General features: G+C 40.3%; 1 protein-coding gene across 23 annotated transcripts in view; it reads right to left on the bottom strand.

The window, feature by feature from the left end:
* Positions 1–19,828, bottom strand: part of NRXN3 (neurexin 3) — a 1,624,030-nt gene that overhangs the window by 1,040,390 nt on the left and 563,812 nt on the right. For 15 of the 23 annotated variants that reach the window (XM_033850765.2, XM_033850767.2, XM_033850766.2 and 12 more), the window contains 2 exons: positions 6,997–7,200; positions 545–571 (listed from right to left, as the gene is read on the bottom strand). In XM_033850765.2, the coding sequence (XP_033706656.1) occupies positions 545–571; positions 6,997–7,200 (231 nt within the window). The remainder of the gene's footprint in view (positions 1–544; positions 572–6,996; positions 7,201–19,828) is intronic. The other 8 variants (XM_019920055.3, XM_019920041.3, XM_019920046.3 and 5 more) reach the window with 1 other exon arrangement.

Genomic DNA, 19,828 nt, shown 5'->3' on the forward strand with positions numbered 1-19,828 from the left:
TCAAGTCTTTGGTTAAAATGTTACATTATTACCAAGAGCAATGCTTTGCCCACCCTCCTTAGGGGGAAACAAAAAAAAAAACCTACAGCGATAAATGCCAAGAAACAAATGTCAGAGTTGGCAGCCACCCTGTGGGTCATGAACTTTGCTTTCATTTTCTGAAGCTTTTGGTAGTGGAGAAGTGCATTCTGGTTGCTCTAATGCTTTTTGTCCACCCCTGAGAGTTATTTTCCCAAAACAACAAATTACCATTTCAATTCATTTTCAAAGTCATTATCCAGGTACCCTTTCCTCCTTTTCCGCATATAGAACAAATGCAAGGAAAGAAGAGAGGACCTGCCGCAATTCCGAAACCACACCCTGGGCCACACTCAGCCCAAACCATCACCCCAGCCCTTCAGCTTGTAAACCCCAGTTCCCCCCAACTCCACTGTCAAAAAATAAAATAATTCAAATAAAAAACAGCTCATAAAACAGTAAACAAAATAAAGTCAGTTTTCTTTTTTTTTTTAAAGAACAAAATGAAACTTGAGGGAAAACTTACTGGAGTTACAGTTTATCCTGATACAGTCTAGATGGGGAAAAATAAATGAAAGATGAAATTGCATCCTTCAAGGTAACAGCTGCAGACATCCAAAAACAATCAGTCCACCCTTCCGGGGACAGACACACGCAAGAAATGTGGCCATTTTATATATATATATACAGTATGCACAAGCTTAAGGGTGGGTGTATATGTACAGTATATTGTTTAGTAAAGTTGGATACATATATATATACACACACACATATATATATACACGTATGTATAGAGATATATACTGGTATACATATATATCCACAATAGACACCGAGTAGGCTTTTTTTTTCTTTCAAAAATCCTATTCACTTATATAAAGTATTTCAAAACTGGACTTTGAAATATTAATTTTGTTAAACTTGGAAAATACTGCAAAAATTTCCCCACCAAATGTAGGTTTTAGTTTGTTTCTCTCTACAACTGGTTTTTCTTAAAATTTATCTTTAATAGTACCATCAAGACAATTTTTGTTTTAGTATTTCAAAGATATATCACCAGTCTGACATATCGTATCATTTTAACAAATCTGTCCATGAAGTTTCTCAGTGCAGTATTTAACCCTTTCTCTTTTTCTAAAACCAAACTCCCTCCACCCTCTCTCCTCAGGTCAGGCCCCAAATGCTATAGAAATTTATGCAGGCAGATTTGCCGTTACCCTCAGAGGTAAGGAAAGGGTTAACACCACCTGGTCACTTTCTGTCATAAAATGGCCACTTGCAAACAGCTAACCGCACAAACACCCATCCCAGATTTTAGAGAGGCGGGCTCGGGTGCTGGCTAAAAGGAGTTGTATGATATTATCATAATTGATTGGGGTCTCTGCTGTAGTTTCAAAGGCCCCCAGACCAACCCCCTCATGAAGCCCATCTCCGTCTTCCTGCCTGAATGCTCAGACTGAATCAAGCGCCCACAGCATTTGAGGAGAAGGCGAGACAGGCACATGGGGAGGAGGTCTTGGGCACCTTTGACATCCTACCTATTTCCCTCTGTGATCCTGCATCTTGAAGAAAGAAAATTCTTTTTTTTTAATGGGAAAGAGAGGGAATAAAGGGTGGCTAATTTTCTTGTGCTGGTCACCAGACAAGGTATTTTGTGTCAGAGATCAGAGTATCTATCCTTTTATTAATATCTGTTTGGAGTCAGGGACACACAGCATAAAAGGTATAGAGCAGAGTCAATGGGTGTTAGTAGGGGTTGGGAAGAATGGTCAGAGAAATGTCTCAGGTTAACTGTTACCAGGCTTCCCAGTTGATCCTAAGTTTGGTTTTCAATTGTGGGAATTCCTATAAGAATTTGTTTAAAGCCAGACATTAAAAGGTAGAAGTAAAATGATAAAGAAAGGAGAAAATTACAGGAAAAAAATACAGTTAGAAACTGTGCTTTTCTTCTAGCTAAGGTTAACCCAATAGTTTTGGAGGACTTGTGGAAGATAATGCCACGATTTGAATTTCCTGAAGTAAACCATTTTAAGCACGTGAGAAAGAAACCAGTGGCAAATGACAGGGCAGAATGAAACTACGTGAATCCAGATAGGAGCAATTTATAACACCCAAGCGTTCTGAGGAAGCGGGCAGGAAGCTTATTTGTTCCCCAGAAGAACATCTCTTGAGAAAAATCTGGGTTTGGTTTCGTGCGGTTAGGTTTGTCATGTGTCGTCAACCGCAACAGAAAAGTGGGAGCAAACAGCCCTGGAGCAACTGGTACGATCACCGGACAGAGGAGGCCATGCCCCTGGTGAGGACTGGGGAAGGGGAGGGCAGGGAGGGAGGAAGAAGTGGGGCCTCAGCTGCCGGTTCGCCTACCATCACCCGAGGCTGGAGAAATGCTGGAGAAATGCCCCTCACTGATGGATTCAAGAAAGAGGGGAAGCAGAAGTATGGGCGTGCTTCAGAGAAGGAAGGGGAAAGAGTGAGCCTAAAGCAACAACCCCAAGAACTTTAAACAAGAAGTGGTTTTCTGCTTTGGTTTCTGTGCTGCTGAGGATTTATTCTTAGTCAAGGACCTGGTCTAGGCAGAGGTGCTGGGTTGGGCTTGTCCTTCTGGGTTCACTCAAGTGATTCCATGAACTGAATGGTGTCTTTAAAACAATGTGAGGACTTGCAGCTTTCAAGACAGCAGACAATTGGGTATGTTAAGTCAAGAAGTGAAAAATTATTTTGCTACTTTACTTGAAGAATAAGTTTGAGGAGAAAAATCTACCCCAGTTCCTTGTTCACAGGGTCTGAGAGGGTGGTCTTGATAGTGATGATGTATTTTTTTTTTTTTTTTTGCGGTACGCGGGCCTCTCACTGTTGTGGCCTCTCCCGTTGCGGAGCACAGGCTCCAGGCGCACAGGCTCAGCGGCCATGGCTCACGGGCCCAGCCGCTCCGCAGCATGTGGGATCCTCCCAGACCAGGGCACGAACCCGTGTCCCCTGCACTGGCAGGCGGACTCTCAACCACTGCACCACCAGGGAAGCCCGATGTATTGTTTTTTAATGAAAAAATGAATCAGAAGAACTGACCTGGGAGGGCAATTTCCTTTAGATCTCCAGTAGCAGCCGAAGTCCTCTCTCTGCCTGAGCCTTGGCATGGTATTTGAGGGATGTGGGTATGTGTGTGTGTGCTGTTCATTCTGTTTCAGTTGTTTCATTTAATTTTAGTAAATAAGGGGAAATTATTATTTTCTATATTGGTGAGCTTCAGGTTGAGCACGGAAGAGGTGAATGTTTCTAGGTGTTTTATGTCTTCAGTGATGCATACAGTAAACAGTAGTCTGCAAGTCCATGTTTCCAGAGAGAGAACATCTGGAGAATCTGAATGCAATTAACCAAGCTGCATGGCACTGCCTACAAGCCTCCACCACTGAAGAAGGGCTGCCTGCCTTCTGCTGAGGATTCTTACAGGCCCGTGAATGAGGCTGTACCAATACTGATTGACTTTTCTGCTGTATGGCTCAATTCAAACCAAGCACTAAGAAAAAGATGCCTTCCGTGCATGTTTAAAAGGTGACCATCATGAAAGCAGTTAGAAGTCATTAAGTCTGTCACATCACTGATCCACAGTATTGATCTGTGGGGGTAACGGATAACCCATGATGACTGAGTAGTTTAGAAACATGGGTAGTCCCACCTCTGTGACCTACTTTCTTTGTTTCACATCTATCAAGCAATCATAAAAACACTATTGACTTATCTCAGAAAGTTACTGTGAGATTAAAATAAGGTTTTCAAAATATTTAAAAATACTATAATAGTAAAAATTATTATTATATCTTTTAATACTAAGAGATAAAAATATGATTGGTCAATGGCCAACCTCAAAGCTTTTAAAAACGTGCTGTGTGTAGCTGGACATTGCTCGTGGCTGCTGTTGCCACGGCTGGCTATCTTCAGAAGGCAAGGCCCTTGGAAAAGCCTAGTCCCCTTGATATTTAAGAGACACGTTACATCAGAAAAATACAGACATTTATATCATGACCTTCTATGTGTGAACAATTTGAAATAAACTGGAATATCATTCGTGCCTGTGCTAGAAAAGAGACACAACTTAAATGGAGGGAGGGATCCTTTGAAATTAGTTTTGGGGATTGTGTACGTAAATGCACACTCTGCTTGGAGATATTTTCTACTATAATGAAAAAAGGGTAATATGAATTCATGACACGGAGGAAAAAAGCATTTATGAAGGGCTATATTCTAGGGAGGGGGGTAGGAGAACCTTCAAACAAAGCATGAGTATGAACAGTTGTGCACACATGTCCAAGGAATTTAAGTTCAGTTTTCTGTGTTAGGTTTGAAAGAAAGTAAATTCAAACCAGTAATTGTGGTGAACCATACCCTTCAGGGAAAAAAGAAGTGACCACTGTTTCTAGAGAAGCACAGTGCTCTTTCGCCTAAGATGCCTCAACTTAGGAGAGCTACACTGATCATGTGCAGAAAGGAGTCAGGAGGCAAAAGCAGAGTCTTTTAAAAAAGCACACCTTGGGGCTTCCCTGGTGGCACAGTGGTTGAGAGTCCACCTGCCGATGCAGGGGACTCAGGTTCGTGCCCCGGTCCGGGAAGATCCCACATGCCGCGGAGCGGCTGGGCCCGTGAGCCATGGCCACTGAGCCTGCGCGTCCGGAGCCTGTGCTCCGCAACAGGAGAAGCCACAGCAGTGAGAGGCCCGCGTACCGGAAAAAACAACAACAACAACAAAAAAACACACGCCTCCCAGATTTTCGTGACAGTTTAAAATGCAAAAATAATGCTTCTAGGAATACACCTGGGATCTATGACTGTGTGTATGTGTGTGTGTGTGAGAGAGAGAGAGACAGAGAGGGAGAGAGAAGGAGAGAGAGAGAACCTGTTCATCTCTTTCTTCATCCCCTTTTATCTCCCTCCACCTCCATTTTTCCTTCTAAGATGTGAGACCTGTCATAGTTGGCCTTCTAATCTTACAAAACAACATCTAAAAAGGAAAAAAAAAAAAGTTGTCTGTTTAAAGGCAATGTGCATTTCCCCAGGACCCCACAGGGCTGAATATTCCTTATATCTCTGGCTCTCTCTTACCTTGAAATAGAGAGTTAAAAACTGACCCTATCTTCTTTTCTGTGAGCTAGTTAGGAGGTCACATTTGTTTTCATTTTAGTTGTGGGAGGGTTTTTTTTAAATTTTTATTTCTTCTGTTGTTTTTCAGAGAACTTGACAGTAGGCTACTGGTGGTGGTTTCAGGTATGCACTCTGGTTGGTTGGTTTCAGGTGGGCAGGATGGTGTAGGGAGGGGAAGGTGAGGAGGACAGGGGAATGCCAGTCCCTGCAGGCTGCTCAGTACACTCTGTTCTCAAGGCTGTTTGCTATGCGGGCCGCAGGCTTTGGGCCTTTGAAGGGTTGAATACCATCTTTTGATTTACCATGGCTGATGGTGGGGAGGATTGGAAACTCAAGAACACCCACAAAGATCTAGCAAAAGAGAAAAACAAAACCCAAAATAACCAAACACACACATACGCAAACCAAAGAAAAACCAAGAGACACACTGACAACAGAAATCAAATATGCTTGGAAAAGAAAAAGGGCATAGTGTTGTAAAAGCTGCAACTTGGGGAAAAAAAAAGGGACACACAACTAAACAAGCCACTGCTCAAAACAGTCTTCTGTGTCCTCGAGATTTTTAGGATTGTCGCATATAGGCATTTTTCAAGAGTGACCAGTTGACCTGACAGCAGATAAGACTGGTATTGATTTCCCACCTTCCCACCAGGCCATCTAGGGCTGTGTATCGTCCTGCATCTGATACATTTGTCCATCATGTCTTCTCCATGCCTCTGACAAACCATTCCACTGACATCTTTATGAAGGAGTTGTGTATCTAAACATATTCTACATAGCCAAACAAATCAGAGGCTTAGGAAGTTTGAGCGCAGCTGTATCACAATCCTGTCAACACAGGGCACGGACTTTCTACTGAGTAGAATCAGCAGAAATAGAGATTGCTTTTTTTCCTTCCAAAAACCAAGAGGTCCTCACTCTCCATAGAAGATTGATTAGAATCCAGCCAAGAAGGTCAGCAGCCTGAGAGGATGTGAGGCCATAAAAGAGGGATTTCCAAAGTATCATTATAGGTAATTACAGTAGAAGAACAGGTCCTCTCTCAATCAAGCTACAAATTTGAAACTGTCATAATTTCTCAACACTAAGGAAAAATGCATATGTATTATATAAGAACAGAGTAACTGGTAACAGTGTGACTTAATAATTTTTATCAAAAGGGCCGTCTAGTGAGGGTAGGAATGTCAGGAAGGAGGAAGGGAAGCATACCAAGAGCCACACCATCCTTCCATGTGTCAGAGACTCTAAACTTATAGAAGTTTTCCCCGATGGGACAACAGAAGTAATGTGACTTGTGCTCCCCACTAGGAGAGAGTAAATATAAGGAGATACTAGTGTCATCAAGGCCACCAGAATTTCCCATGGGAACAGTCCTTGCGGAGCTTCAAACAATGCATTTCTCATCCCACTCACATGGCTTCGTCCTCTCAAACACCACCCTCCCATTTTGCTTCCATCTCATGCCCTGTCCCTGTCCTCTGCTTTGACTGTTTTGAGTGGTGACCAAGGAGTTGGACTTAATGGGAATGTGCTTGATCAAAAGATGGACCAAAGTAGCGTGTTTTACACAAAGCTAAACGATTCAAAAAACCAAGAAAGGAAACTTAGAAAACAAATCTTCTAGTAAAGAAACCACCACTGTCAGAAACCAGAAATTGACATCAAAACCTCATGCAGAAACAAGAAGGTGTTTGTTGCTGTTGGGATTTATCCTTGGCCTATTAAACAAGAGGTGAGCAGCTAGATTTCAAGAAACAAACAAAGAATTCAGTCAAACCAATGAAAATCAGAAAAGAAAGGGAAGACAAGCCCAAACAGAGTGGCAGAGGGTACTTCATACGATACCTAAGTTAACCATGAGCTTCACGCGCCCCCCATCCAGCTCCAAGCGCAGGGTGTCGGCAGAGTCCCTGGAGGTAGTGGCCACCAGCAGCCCGTAAGCTCGCTGGGACATGAAGCGGAAGGACACGTCCTCTGCCTCGGTGTGCATGACCATGGGCATGATGATCTTCATGTACATGCTGCCGTCGTAGCTCAGGATGGACGCCTCTGCAAAGAAGAAAGAGGGTATGGTCAGGAGGAAGGATGCCAGAGTCTGCCTTTGCTTCCAGGGTAAGCAGAGTAGAAGGAGAGGGCACCAAATTAGTAGACAGGTGGCTTGTGCTTGCTAGACCTCCACTGCCGCTTTTAAGCTGTATGCAGACCCCTTAAACTCTGAGGTTCTACTTCCTCATTTGTAAAAGGCATCTGATGGCGCTGGTCCCTGCCCTACCATGCTCACTGACTTGTCAATGGTACCACATGAAATAATGGATGTGAAGGCATTTTGCAAAAGTGAAAATGCCCTCATAAATGGTAGTAATTCTGTATGCTGTAGACACGACAAAGCAAAACAAGACACTAAACAAAACTTGAGTCCTGTAAATATTTCATGAAGAACAGGAGGGAAGCAGCAGTTTATAATCACCACAGCGAACAAATACATACTTGCCAGAGTGCTGCTAGAAAAAGAAAAGAGCAGCAGCACAGCCAGGCCTCGTAGAAGTTTGCTTGGCCTGTTCAAAGAAGATTGATGGAGCCAGGGCCAGAACAACAACAACAAAAGCTAAGCACACCTTCGGGAACCAGACATTTTACTTTTATCCAAATAGCACTTTTATAGGAAAGGAGGAAGCTCACTTTTATTTGAAACCTTCTCTAGTCCAAACACTTTGGTTATGAGCCCTCCACCCCCTCCAATATGTTATCTCATTTAATGCCACAACGTGGCTCTACCATTCCTACTTTCGAACAGAAAACCAAGGGTCTTAGGGGGAGTAGGTTATCATCCCTAAGTCACACAGTCTGGACTTTTTTTTTTTTTTTTTTGCGGTACGCGGGCCTTTCACTGTTGTGGCCTCTCCCATTGCGGAGCACAGGCTCCAGACGCGCAGGCTCAGAGGCCATGGCTCACGGGCCCAGCCACTCCACGGCATGTGGGATCTTCCCGGACCGGGGCACGAACCCGTGTCCCCTGCATCGGCAGGCGGACTCTCAACCACTGTGCCACCAGGGAAGCCCCACAGTCTGGACTTTAACCCGGTACATCCAATACCAAGTCCAGGGCCTGTTATGTAGCACCATGTGGCTCAAAACGTGAATTTGTTTAATCATTTGTTTAGCAAATATTTTAGAGAACACAGGAAGAGAGTATCACTCACATTCCTATGAAGCCAACTGCCACTGAACTCAGCACCTGGCACTGAAAAGGTCCTTACTAAATATTTGCTACATTCCAATATGCACTATGGAGGGTACAAAGGTGAAGCAGACAACAGCCCCTGTCCTGAAGGGAGACTAAGCACACACAAATAACTACTAGAATATAAACATGGCTAAATGACCCAGCAAAGATATATTGATAAAGCCAGGAGCATTCAGAAGAGAGAGGCTATAGCATGCAGGTGAGTAGAATTGATGTGGTAAAGTCTGAAGCTGGTCTTGATAGATGGGTGGGGTTTTTAATGAAAGAAGTGATGGCATCAGATTTCACAGGTAGATAAAACAGTATCTCTATACACGAAAAGGAAAGAAGAGGGGTATGCTCAGATAATAACAAACTTCAATTTAACAGAAGCGTCAAGCATATTTTAAGAATAGTTATACAAAGGTGCTTTGAGATTAGAATAAAATCAATGGACTTTGGTAGATACTGGGAAGTAAATGAATAGTTTTAGATTATGAGGTACCACAATATGCTCATTTGTGACTATATACCAGGCACTCTTCTAGGTGTTGAGGACATGACAGTGAACAAAAGAAACAAACATCTTCTGTCCTCATGCATAAAAGGCATAGGAACACGGAGAGACAAGGCAGACCACGTGGAAAGTTCTCAAAATAGTACGTCATCATCATACACCCAACCTGATTTACACAACACACAAAAGGTCCATGAAAAAAACATAAATACACCAGTCATTCCTGGGAATCAACCTTCACCTGGGTAAAATCCATGACATGCTCATAGTTGTATATTATAATGTGCAAACTCCAAGAGGATCACAAACAAAGGTGTGACAGTTACAGACACCATCAAAATGAAAAACATATTTTGAAGATCTCTTCTTAGATGAGAAGCATTATCTAAATGTAACACATGCTCAAGATGTAAAAGAAACGTTTATCTCCTGAAAGAGCAGAATCAAAAGATCAGTAACAATAAGCTAAAATTTATTGAGCACTTACTATTTGCCTGGTGCTTCCTAGGATTTTACATGCATTAAGATGGCACTTAATCCTCACAAGTACTTCGTGAAGAAGACAATATTATTATATTTTATAGATACCAGGTCACACATCCAAGAAATGGCAGAGCTGGAAGTTAAATGTAGGCAGTCCGATTCTCATGGCTGTATACATAATGATTCTGCCAAATTGTGAGAGAGTTATACTAGGAGCACACCCATGTTTCTTAGCACATAAAGTACATCTATAATGCTTCATGGCAGACTGTGGTGTTCTTGTGTGTGTGTGTGAGTGTATGCACATGCATGCACACGTGTGCACATATATATATACATATATGCCATTATTTAAAGTTGTATTTTATGAACATATACAATTATATAGAGATGATGTGTATTTCTAAATAATATATTGTTATATATTACTAGGCACAATGCTGTGTGTTTGTGTAATTATGAACACCATTAATTACTACTGTGTACCTTCTACTATAGACACCCACACAAAAATACACTCCTTTTTAAAAGATGTTAGGGTATTCAGTGAGCCATGAGATGGTTGTTCTGATGCATTCAACTTAAATAATTCCAAAACTAATGGCCACTTTTATCTCTCTGGATATGTACAGTGGCAGAATATATGCATAAATGAATGTATCTTTATGTCAATATTGGTAGTGTCAGAGAACAAATATCAGGTGCATATGTAGTTAAACACCTAATGGTACAAAATAAAGTATGTATCTCAATGTACACCTTTGTGTGTATCTTGGTGAGTATGTTCTACTATTAACATGGTATTTTTAAGGGGAGGGTGATGAAGCAAAAGAGTTAATATAGGAATCAGCTGAAACAAAATTTGTTTCAGAATTCATATTAATTTGCTTATAAGATTTCAAACACAAGGGGTACCATGAATGGAATACTATTCAATGGAAAATAAGTCTAAATAAGGAAAGTTATTTGATCTAAAAACTATCAGATTATTGAGTGTTGAAAGACCACATCATGAAATGCTGACATAATAGTACTTACACAGTTCTCCTTTTTTAAATTAATTAATTAATTAATTAATTAATTTATTGGCTGCATTGGGTTTTCATTGCTGCGTGCGGGCTTTCTCTAGTTGAGGCAAGCAGCGGGCTACTCTTCGTTGTGGCACACGGGCTTCTCATTGCCATGGCTTCTCTTATTGTGAAGCACGGGCTTTAGATGCGTGGGCTTCAGTAGTTGTGGCATGTGGGCTCAGTAGTTGTGGCTCGCAGGCTCTAGAGTGCAGGCTCAGTAGTTGTGGTGCACGAGCTTAGCTGCTCCACAGCATGTGGGATCTTCCCGGACCAGGGCTCCAACCCGTGTCCCCTGCACTGGCAGGCTAATTCTTAACCCCTGTGCCACCAGGGAAATCCCCAGTTCTCCTATTTTGTTCCTCTTTTCCTCCTTTACTACTTCCTTTTGTCTTAAGTGAATATTTCCTAGCATATTATTTTAATTCCTTTGATGGTTCTTAACTAAATAACCAAGTAACTAAGAGCTACTTTCTTAGTGGTTGGTCTAGGGCTTACAACATACATCTTAATTTATCAGAATCTACTTCATATTTATACTAACTTAATTCCAGTAAGATACAGAAACTTTACTCTTACATAGCTTTCTTCTGGTCCTCCTTTTTGTGTTATTATTGTTATTCATATAATGTCTATATATGTTTCAAACTCAAAAATACATTGTTATAATTATTGTTTTATAAAAACTTCTTCTTATGAAGTGAAGAAAGGAGAGCTCAGATATATTTATAGAGTTTTTTTTAAATAAGCTTATTATTTACCATGTCTGTCTCTCTTCATTTCTTTTTGTGGATTAGCAGTACCATCTGGTGTCATTCCCTTTCTTCAATGTAGCTTCATTCATTTTTTATTATCAAATATATTACAATTCTATGTTATAGGCCCAACAATACAATTTTATATTGTTTTATGTAATTGCTTTTTAAATCAGTTAAAAGAAGAAAGAAAAAGAAATGTGTGATTATACTCTTTTATCATTACCTACATAATTACCCTAACTGGAGCTCTTTGTTTTTTCATGTAGATTCAAATTACTGTCTGCAGTCACTTCCTGAACTTCTTTCAGTAGTTCTTATAAGGCAGGTATACTAGCAATGAATTCTGTTTTTTTGTTTACCTGGATACATCTTTGTTTTACTTTCACTTTTGAAGATGCTTTTGTTGGCTATAGGATTCTTAGCTGATGTTATATTTTTTTCAGCACTTTCAATGTCAACTCACTGCCTTTGGCCTACATTGTGAAGAGACATCAGCTGTTAATCTTATTGTGGGCCTTTGTATATGATAAGCCACTTTTCTCTTGCTGCTTTCAAGATTTTCTCTTTGACTTTCAACATTTCTATTATAATAAGTCTGGATGTGAACGAATTCCTTTGTACTGATCCTACTTAGAGCTCACTGATGTGTAAATTAGTGTTTTTCCTCAAATTTAGGAAATCTTCAATCATTAATTCTTTAAATATTTTTTCTGTCCTATTCTCTCTCTCCTTTTTTCCAGGACTGCCATCATACATATGTTGGTACTCTTAATGATGTCCCATATTTCTCTGATGCTTTGTTTATCTTCATTCATTTTTCTTTCTTCTATTTAGACTGTATAATCTCTACTGATCTATCTTCAAGTTTGCAGATTCTTTCTTCTGCTAACTCACATTTTCTGTTGAGCCCCTCTGGCGAATTTTTCATTTAGATTATTGTGCTTTCAAGCATTTTAGATAGATAGATAGATAGACAGACAGAGAGACAGGGATAGATAGGTAGGTACGTAGGTAGATAGGTAGATAGATAAATACTCCCCAAATGATAGAAATTTTGGAATTGAAAAGTTGAAAAATAGATATATAAATATATATAATTTTAATCTCTTTATTAACATTATCTATTTGATAAATCACGGTTATCTTATTTTGCTTTAATTCTTTAAGCACAGTTTCCCTTAATTCCCACAAATCCCTTTGAAAATATTTATAAGAGCTTTGGTGTAGTTGTCTGCTAAGTGCAACATCCGGGCAGTTTCTATTGCCTGTATGTACTCCTATGTATGGGTCACACTTTCCTTTTTTGTGTATGTTTCACAATTTTCTGTTGAAAACTGGACATTTCAGATAACAGATTGTAGCACGTCTGGATACTGCTCTCCCCTCCGTGACCACCACCAGGGCTACTTCTTTCTGTTTGTTCATTCATTTATTTGTTTAATGACTTGGCTGAACTAATTCTGTGACATATTTTCCCAGCAGTGTGAAGGCTCTGATGTCCTTGTTCAGATATTTTTCCATTCTTTATCTTTTAGCCTGTCTTCCTAGGTGTTGTTCCTAGGTTGGTATAAGCCACTTATTGCTCAACTATTATACCTAAGCCCCCTTGGTCAGTTAATTTTTACTCATTATCTGGTGGATTTGTGTGACTTGGAGACTGCTTTCACAGTTCAGTAAGTTTAAGACTTTGCCTCACGTTCAGCCAGGGACTAGTACTTGGAAGTTGCCCCGCCTGTCACTCCTGAGTCGGTGCAGTCTTGGGAACATGCACAGTCCTCCAGCCCACCAAGGATAAGTGTGGTTTTCGCTTTAAGCCTGGTCTCCTAGGGGTATCCCCTGGCTAAAAGCAGCTTATCGTTCAGTCAGTTAAGAGGTTGTACCTTAAGCCCCTTGAGCCAATAGGCTCTTCCTCTTACTGGTGGATGTATGTGTAGCTTGGTAATACTTTCAAATCTTCCCCATCTCCTCCTCTAATTAGCTCTGAGTGTATCCCAGCAAATGTGTACAACCCTCTAGACCTCCATGGCTTTCTCTACCTCTGATTCTCTTTGCTAAACTTCTGACATTAGCAAACTTCTGGTATGCCATTTCACTCATTGCTACTAGTATCATAGATCTACCTGTCCCTTCAAAATTGAGAGTGACCAAGATCACCATTATTTTCAAAAGCCCTTTACCCATGAACTTCTCTAATCCTTGTTCTAAACAGCCAGGCAGAGTTGTAGAGCTCTGCGTCCTAATAACTTGCACCTACCCCAGAGCAGAACCTCTGTGCCACTACACAACCAGCTGTGTGCAGAAACAGTGGCCCACTCCCCCTGAGTGACATTCCCATTCTAAAAGTGGGCACGGGAGGAAGATGATAGTCCTGGTCTTCTCAGCTTGCCCCTCCTAACATGAAACATGACTCAGCTGGGGCAGGGACAATTGGAGCCCCTATAATCTTGACATGCCAAACCTGGGATAGAGCTTCTGCTCTATGAATGGAGATTTAGGAGGACAAGTGAGGCCTCTTCTTGGCTGTGCCTACCAGGAATATCGCTTCTGCAACATGGAACTGGGGAGAGTTGAGAGGCACCAGTAGCCTGACCATCTGAGGTGAAACTGTAGTCCTAGTGTAACTGGTTGAAGAGGGAGATCCTGTCTTCTTGGCCACAACCACCTGGAATGAAGCTTCCAGAACAAGGAGCAGGGTTGGGGTAGGAGAAGGGAGCAGGTTGTGGTTTAAATACCATAGCTCTCACTTCTCTTAGTGAGATTTAGTAGATCTCTTAAATAAATGTTTCTCCATTTGTTGTATGTCCTTAGAACAATTTTCAGAGATTTTAAATGGTTGTGTGTGTTTTAATAATTTTCACCAATTAAATGGTTGTTTCACTGGGGAGATCTGCTGAGTTCCTCGTCCAGCCATTCTAGAGTTCCCTATTTTGATTATTAAAAATGTCTTATATATCTTTTCCCATAAAATTCCTGGACTCCAGATTCAGGTGAGGTTCCCTGGCTGGCAACACTTTGCATTTGTTGTTGCACGTCACTCCTGGAGATTAAGCACACGTTTTGTTCACCTCAACTGGAAGAGTACTCTTGGAGGCTTGGGCTTGTTTTCCTCCAGACTTTGCCCCACATGCCTTTTCCCTTTGCTGATTTTACTCTGTAACTTTTGCTGTAATAAACCATGACCATGAATATAATATCTCGAGTCCTGTGAGTCCTTCTAGAGAAATATTCAAATTGAGAGTGGTTCTGGGGACCTCTGATACCCACATACAGTTGTCCTGAGTGTACTGGGGGACTGGTTCCAGGACCCCTTGCAGACAACAAAATCTTCGGATGCTCAATCCCTTATGTAAAATGGCACAGTATTTGCATATAACCTACAAATATCCTCCCATATACTTAAAATCATCTCTAGATACTTACAATACCTCATACAATATAAATGCTATGTAAATAGTGTTAAATACAATGTAAATGCTCTGTAAATGGTTGCCAGTGTGGCAAATTCAAGTTTTGCTTTTTGGAAATTTCTGGAATTTAAAAAATACTTTTGATCTAAGGTTGGCTGAGTCCATGGCTGTGGAACCCAAGGATATTATGAACTGTATTCTTTGTTCTGCATTCATAATGCGTACGATCATTATGTGTTTGTTGTATATTCAAAGATGGTCACTATTCTCACCATGCCTTTTGTCATAGTTTCTCCATTTCTGAGTAATTTTATTTCATCTTTTAAGTGCTTGGATTTTATGGTGACACCTTTTTTATTTTATTTTTTGTTGTTTTTTGTTTTAAACATACCCATCAGTTTCTTTTTTTTTTTAACATCTTTATTGGAGTATAATTGCTTTACATTGTTGTGTTAGCTGCTGCTGTATAACAAAGTGAATCAGCTATACGTATACATATATCCCCATATCCCCTCCCTCTTGCGTCTCCCTCCCACCTTCCCTATCCCACCCCTCTAGGTGGTCACAAAGTGTATGGTAACACCTTTTTAAAAAGAACTCACTAGTATTATTATTACCAAAGTTTGTTCATGTTTGTGAAAGTCTATTTGTGCTCTTGATATTTGAATTACATTGTGGTTGTGTGTAATTCTTGAGTCTCCCTTCATTTCATGCAGAATTTTATACACCTCGATTTATTGTTCTTGAGATTGTATAATGCCAACATTTCCTCTCATAGGTGGTAAATGATGTAAATTTTGTATAAATGCCTAAAGACTATTATTTTATTCCTTGAAGCCCAATGACATAATCAATACACATCTCAGTGTTGAATATACTATATCTGATTTTCTTAGAACCCATCATGCTATTTTGAACTTTATGGAGTCAGTTCTTTATATTAAGAACAAATTTCTGGTTTGATGCCTTTAGGTAATCTCTGTTAAAGTACTCAGTTTTTCTGTTTCTGAGGTCCAATTATCTTGTCTGTCCTCATATCTCTTAGTTTCTTTATTATGGATTTTGGCTCTTTGACTTTTCATCAGCATTCACTGTGAAGCATTTTCCTTCTATCAATACATCAATATTTAGCCGTGTATTATCTGCACCCCTGTGGTTACTAATTATTTCAAATAAGTTATGTGATCATATTTTGGCTCTCAGATATTCCATATACAGTCTCTCTTTTCCATTCACTCATTTGTTTTTACTTTTTCTTTGAATTCTTATACCATTAATTAAATTCTCTTAAAATATTCTACAGTGCAAATGAGCTACAAACTATACAGCTCATGGGAAAGTTTTCTGTCCTTTGGTTTGTTTTCTTCTAGATCAAATTCCTTCAGTTTTCTAAGCTATACCTATGTTTTTTGAAATTGTATTTGCCTGATGTTTTCTATTTGCACTGTCATGTCATTGTCTTTCCTGCTCATACTCAGGTGGCTCTGTCCAGAGTTTCTAGTTGTTCACATATAGTTTCAGCGACTTACTGGCTCCCAGAGTCATCTACAGTTTAATGGCTTCATATTTTTAGTTCTATGTACTTTTTTTTTTCCAGTAGGCTGAGAGACAGCAATGTGGAAGGAAATGGATGGGAGAAATGAAGAGCTCAGCCGAGACTGTGTGTAACCTTCATTTAGCTTTCAGAGCTGTGCTGTCATTTCTGAAGCTTTGTTAAATGTCCTCTACTCGAAGACAGCCCACCTGGTTGAAGAGTGTATCCCAAGGCCATGGTGGTGGGAATGATACATTAGAACTTCTGAGCCCTTTAGTCCTGCTGACATCTCTTTTGATCCTCAGTCCTGTTGTTTGTTTCTGTTACATGTATTTACCTCTTACAGACATTCCCATTATTCTTCACTCAGATAAGAACATCTACTCAATCTATTTATTTCCCCCTATAAAGGTATTTTAGGGATAATTCTCAATATTTTTTTATCAACTGGACAGTACTGTATCTGAGGAACACAGGCAGGGCTGGCAGCCTCATCACGTTTGACCATTCCTCTTAACTTGGCTTCAGAAATCAGTTATCTTGCTCCTATTTTTTGAGACTTACGACACTGAGTTGTGCCTCTTTCCTTACTTATGGCTGACAATTATTTGGCTGGTATACCCTTTTCTGTTTAACTTGAAAGAGAGTTTCTGGTAGGCAACTTTCCCCTACCATCTTCGTACTTCTTTTCATAATCAAATTATTGCATCTAACACCAAAGGAACAGATAGGAAATAATCAAAACTGAGGGTTCTTTAATGTTATTATAAGCATATGTTGTTTTAGATGTTATGAGGTCCTAATCAAGAAGATAAGTGAAAATTATACAGAAAATTGACTGTAGAAAGTAAATGGTACAGAGAAGTTCTTCTTTCCTACACAAACTTGGAAGTGATACCATTTACATTTCCTACAGTTTTAAAAGAGAAAGCCAGATTGGTAGGCATGGACAGGGAAGGGATAAAACAAAAGCACCAGACAACACAATCGATGTAATGCTGCTAACGAATGCAAGGGGTCCCCTGACATAGATACAGTACTATGAGCAACTAGCAATGTGCTTTCATGTAGTAGACTTCTCAGGTCTCACTTTGCACTTAGCATACCAAGCAGACTTCCTAGCACTACCCACGGGCCCTTAAGCCATCTACTGTAGAGAGAAGATACTCTCACAGCCAGCCTTGTAAGCAAAGTACCAATAAACAATCACCCGCCTCACCATCTTCTCTTTTTGTACTTTCAAGACATCCTCCTGTTCACTCATGCAGCCACTGGCCTCATACACTCCCTACGTGTGTTTTATTCTAACAAAGCTTCCAGAACACACAGATTGCTTCCTCTCTACCCAAACTGGGCTGATCTTAAACACTGTGCAAATCTATGCAGGAATGCCCACCATGTTCTAATTCTGTATTTTGCAGCAGCAGGAGCAACATACATTTCTAGGTCTGAGCAGACCCAACAGTAGCCAACAGTTCCAGGGAATCAAAACTGATATGAGGTGATGTCCTCCCTCTCATGGACAAGGCTGAGAAGAACTAACTTTTCACATTCTCAACATCGTGCTGCCATTACATACAGTTCGATTGCTTTCCCATCCCCAAACAATTAAAGCACTCTAAAGCCATGACAGAAGCATTCTCTTTAGTCATGACAACCCAAAATATCTCCAGACATTGTCAAATGCCTCTTGGGGGAAAAATCCCCACCCCCAGCCCAGGTGAGAACCACAATGATGATCCCATATGGGCTAGAGTATATGGACTGGAGTGATAAAGTTAAGACTGAAGGGAGATGCAGAGGGTCCATTATAAAAGAGCTAATAAGCACAATTAGGAAGTTTGGATATTAGTTAACATAAGAGGGTGTTTAAGACAGGAAATGACACGATAAGACTTGCTTTTTAGGCTAACTGTGGTGCTGCAGGGAAGACAGAATGGCATGGTAAGAGATTAGATGCAATCTTACCCAATTTTCCTCCAGATACTATTGCCGCTGCTTTATTTTGCAAACGTATTATGAAATTTCAAAACAATATTTATAAATGATGGTGGTATGTTTCTTAGAATTGATCTGACTCTTTGAGTCAATTCAAGAAAGCTCTATTGGGCAGAGCTGTAATTACACATATGTAATTACACCTATTCAGAATCATTGCTCAGTGTGCTGTCACTATGAGTATATAAGCATGGAGTTAAGAGAATTCGGGTAGAGTCCTAGATCTGCAAGTTATTTTATTTTTATTTTTATTTTTTTGGCCTCACTGGCATGTGGGATCTTAGCACAGCATGTGGGATAATCTTAGTTCCCCGACCAGGGATCAAACCCATGCCCCCTGCATTAGAAGCACGGAGTCCTAACCACTGGACCACCAGGGAAGTCTTAGATCTGCAAGTTATTTAACTGTGAAATATTCTTGGACTTCCGTTTCCCCATCTGTAACATGTATAATAATAATACTGAATCAGCCAGGATACTAATAGGAAATAGACGGCCAACTCGAATTATGCCATTTGATGAAGGTTTAATAAAAGTAATATTTACAATGGTAAAGGTAGGGAATAGTGAACCCTCCAGAGGTAATATGGTATTTAGGGCTAGTAAAAGCAGACCCATATTATTACTATGTCTAGGCCTGACAGAGCAAGCAGAAGGTCAACTGCCAGAACCCTGAGCGGGGAGTGGAAGAGGGAGAGAGAGAACAAGGGTGCACTATGAGTGCCTCACAAGACTGTGACCTTATGTCAAGGGGTGCAGCCAGTTGGAAGCCATATCACAGACAAGAAATTAAATATTCAGACCTCATTCTCATCATTCCTTCTCATCTTTCTTGCATGCTTCCCATTGGGCAAATTCAACTGGAATACAAAAGGGTAAGAGAGGCTGTTAATGCAATCCCTATAGGATAACCTTCCAGGCTACAAAGCTGAGTAAAAAAGTATGAAGAAGGGCGAAGAATGGATCCAGGGTTGCAAAGAAAAGCTATCCATCACAAAGGTGAGCCCAAGAGAATGACTGCGAAGATATCCAAATGTCTGAAATTAATGGGTCCTCAATGAATGTTACATGTGTCGTGCACACACACGTGTTTTAACTTCCCTGATGTCTGGAGATGACCCATTGCTTTCACGTGCAGACACTTCCATATTAGAGGCAGCACTGATCAGTAAAAAGAGCCTAGGTGTCTGGAGGCCAACACTCCACTCCCAGCTCCACCTCTTACGGGCGCGCAACCTCAGGCAAGTTGCACATTCTCTGACTTTCCTTTTCCTTTATGTAAATCTTCAATCATTTTCAAAAGTCATATAAGAAAATATGTTTAAAAGAGCTCTGCAAACTATAAAGTGGAATGTAATTGTGGTTAAAGTGTTTTGTTAGTCTTCCTCTTTATTATAAAGTCTACTTTGGTTAAATAGAGAAATAAGGTAGACATTCTGCTTTCTTCTGTTCTCAAATTCCCTCCACAATGGGTCTACTTTCATAATAATGGTAGAGATTGCATTCAAGAACACTAGAGTCCTATTATTTACCTTTGATAATAAGCATGGCTCATTACGGTCATAGGCAGACTATGTTCAGTGATTGAACCTGACACCCAGCTACGATTTCCATCCTGAAAAACAAGACAGCACTATTCTGTAGACTTTCATTTTTGCCCAAAGCTTGCTGCCTCACTCTGTCATATTCT

This window comes from Tursiops truncatus, chromosome 2 (assembly GCF_011762595.2).
Source record: "Tursiops truncatus isolate mTurTru1 chromosome 2, mTurTru1.mat.Y, whole genome shotgun sequence".
Classification (NCBI taxonomy): domain Eukaryota; kingdom Metazoa; phylum Chordata; class Mammalia; order Artiodactyla; family Delphinidae; genus Tursiops; species Tursiops truncatus.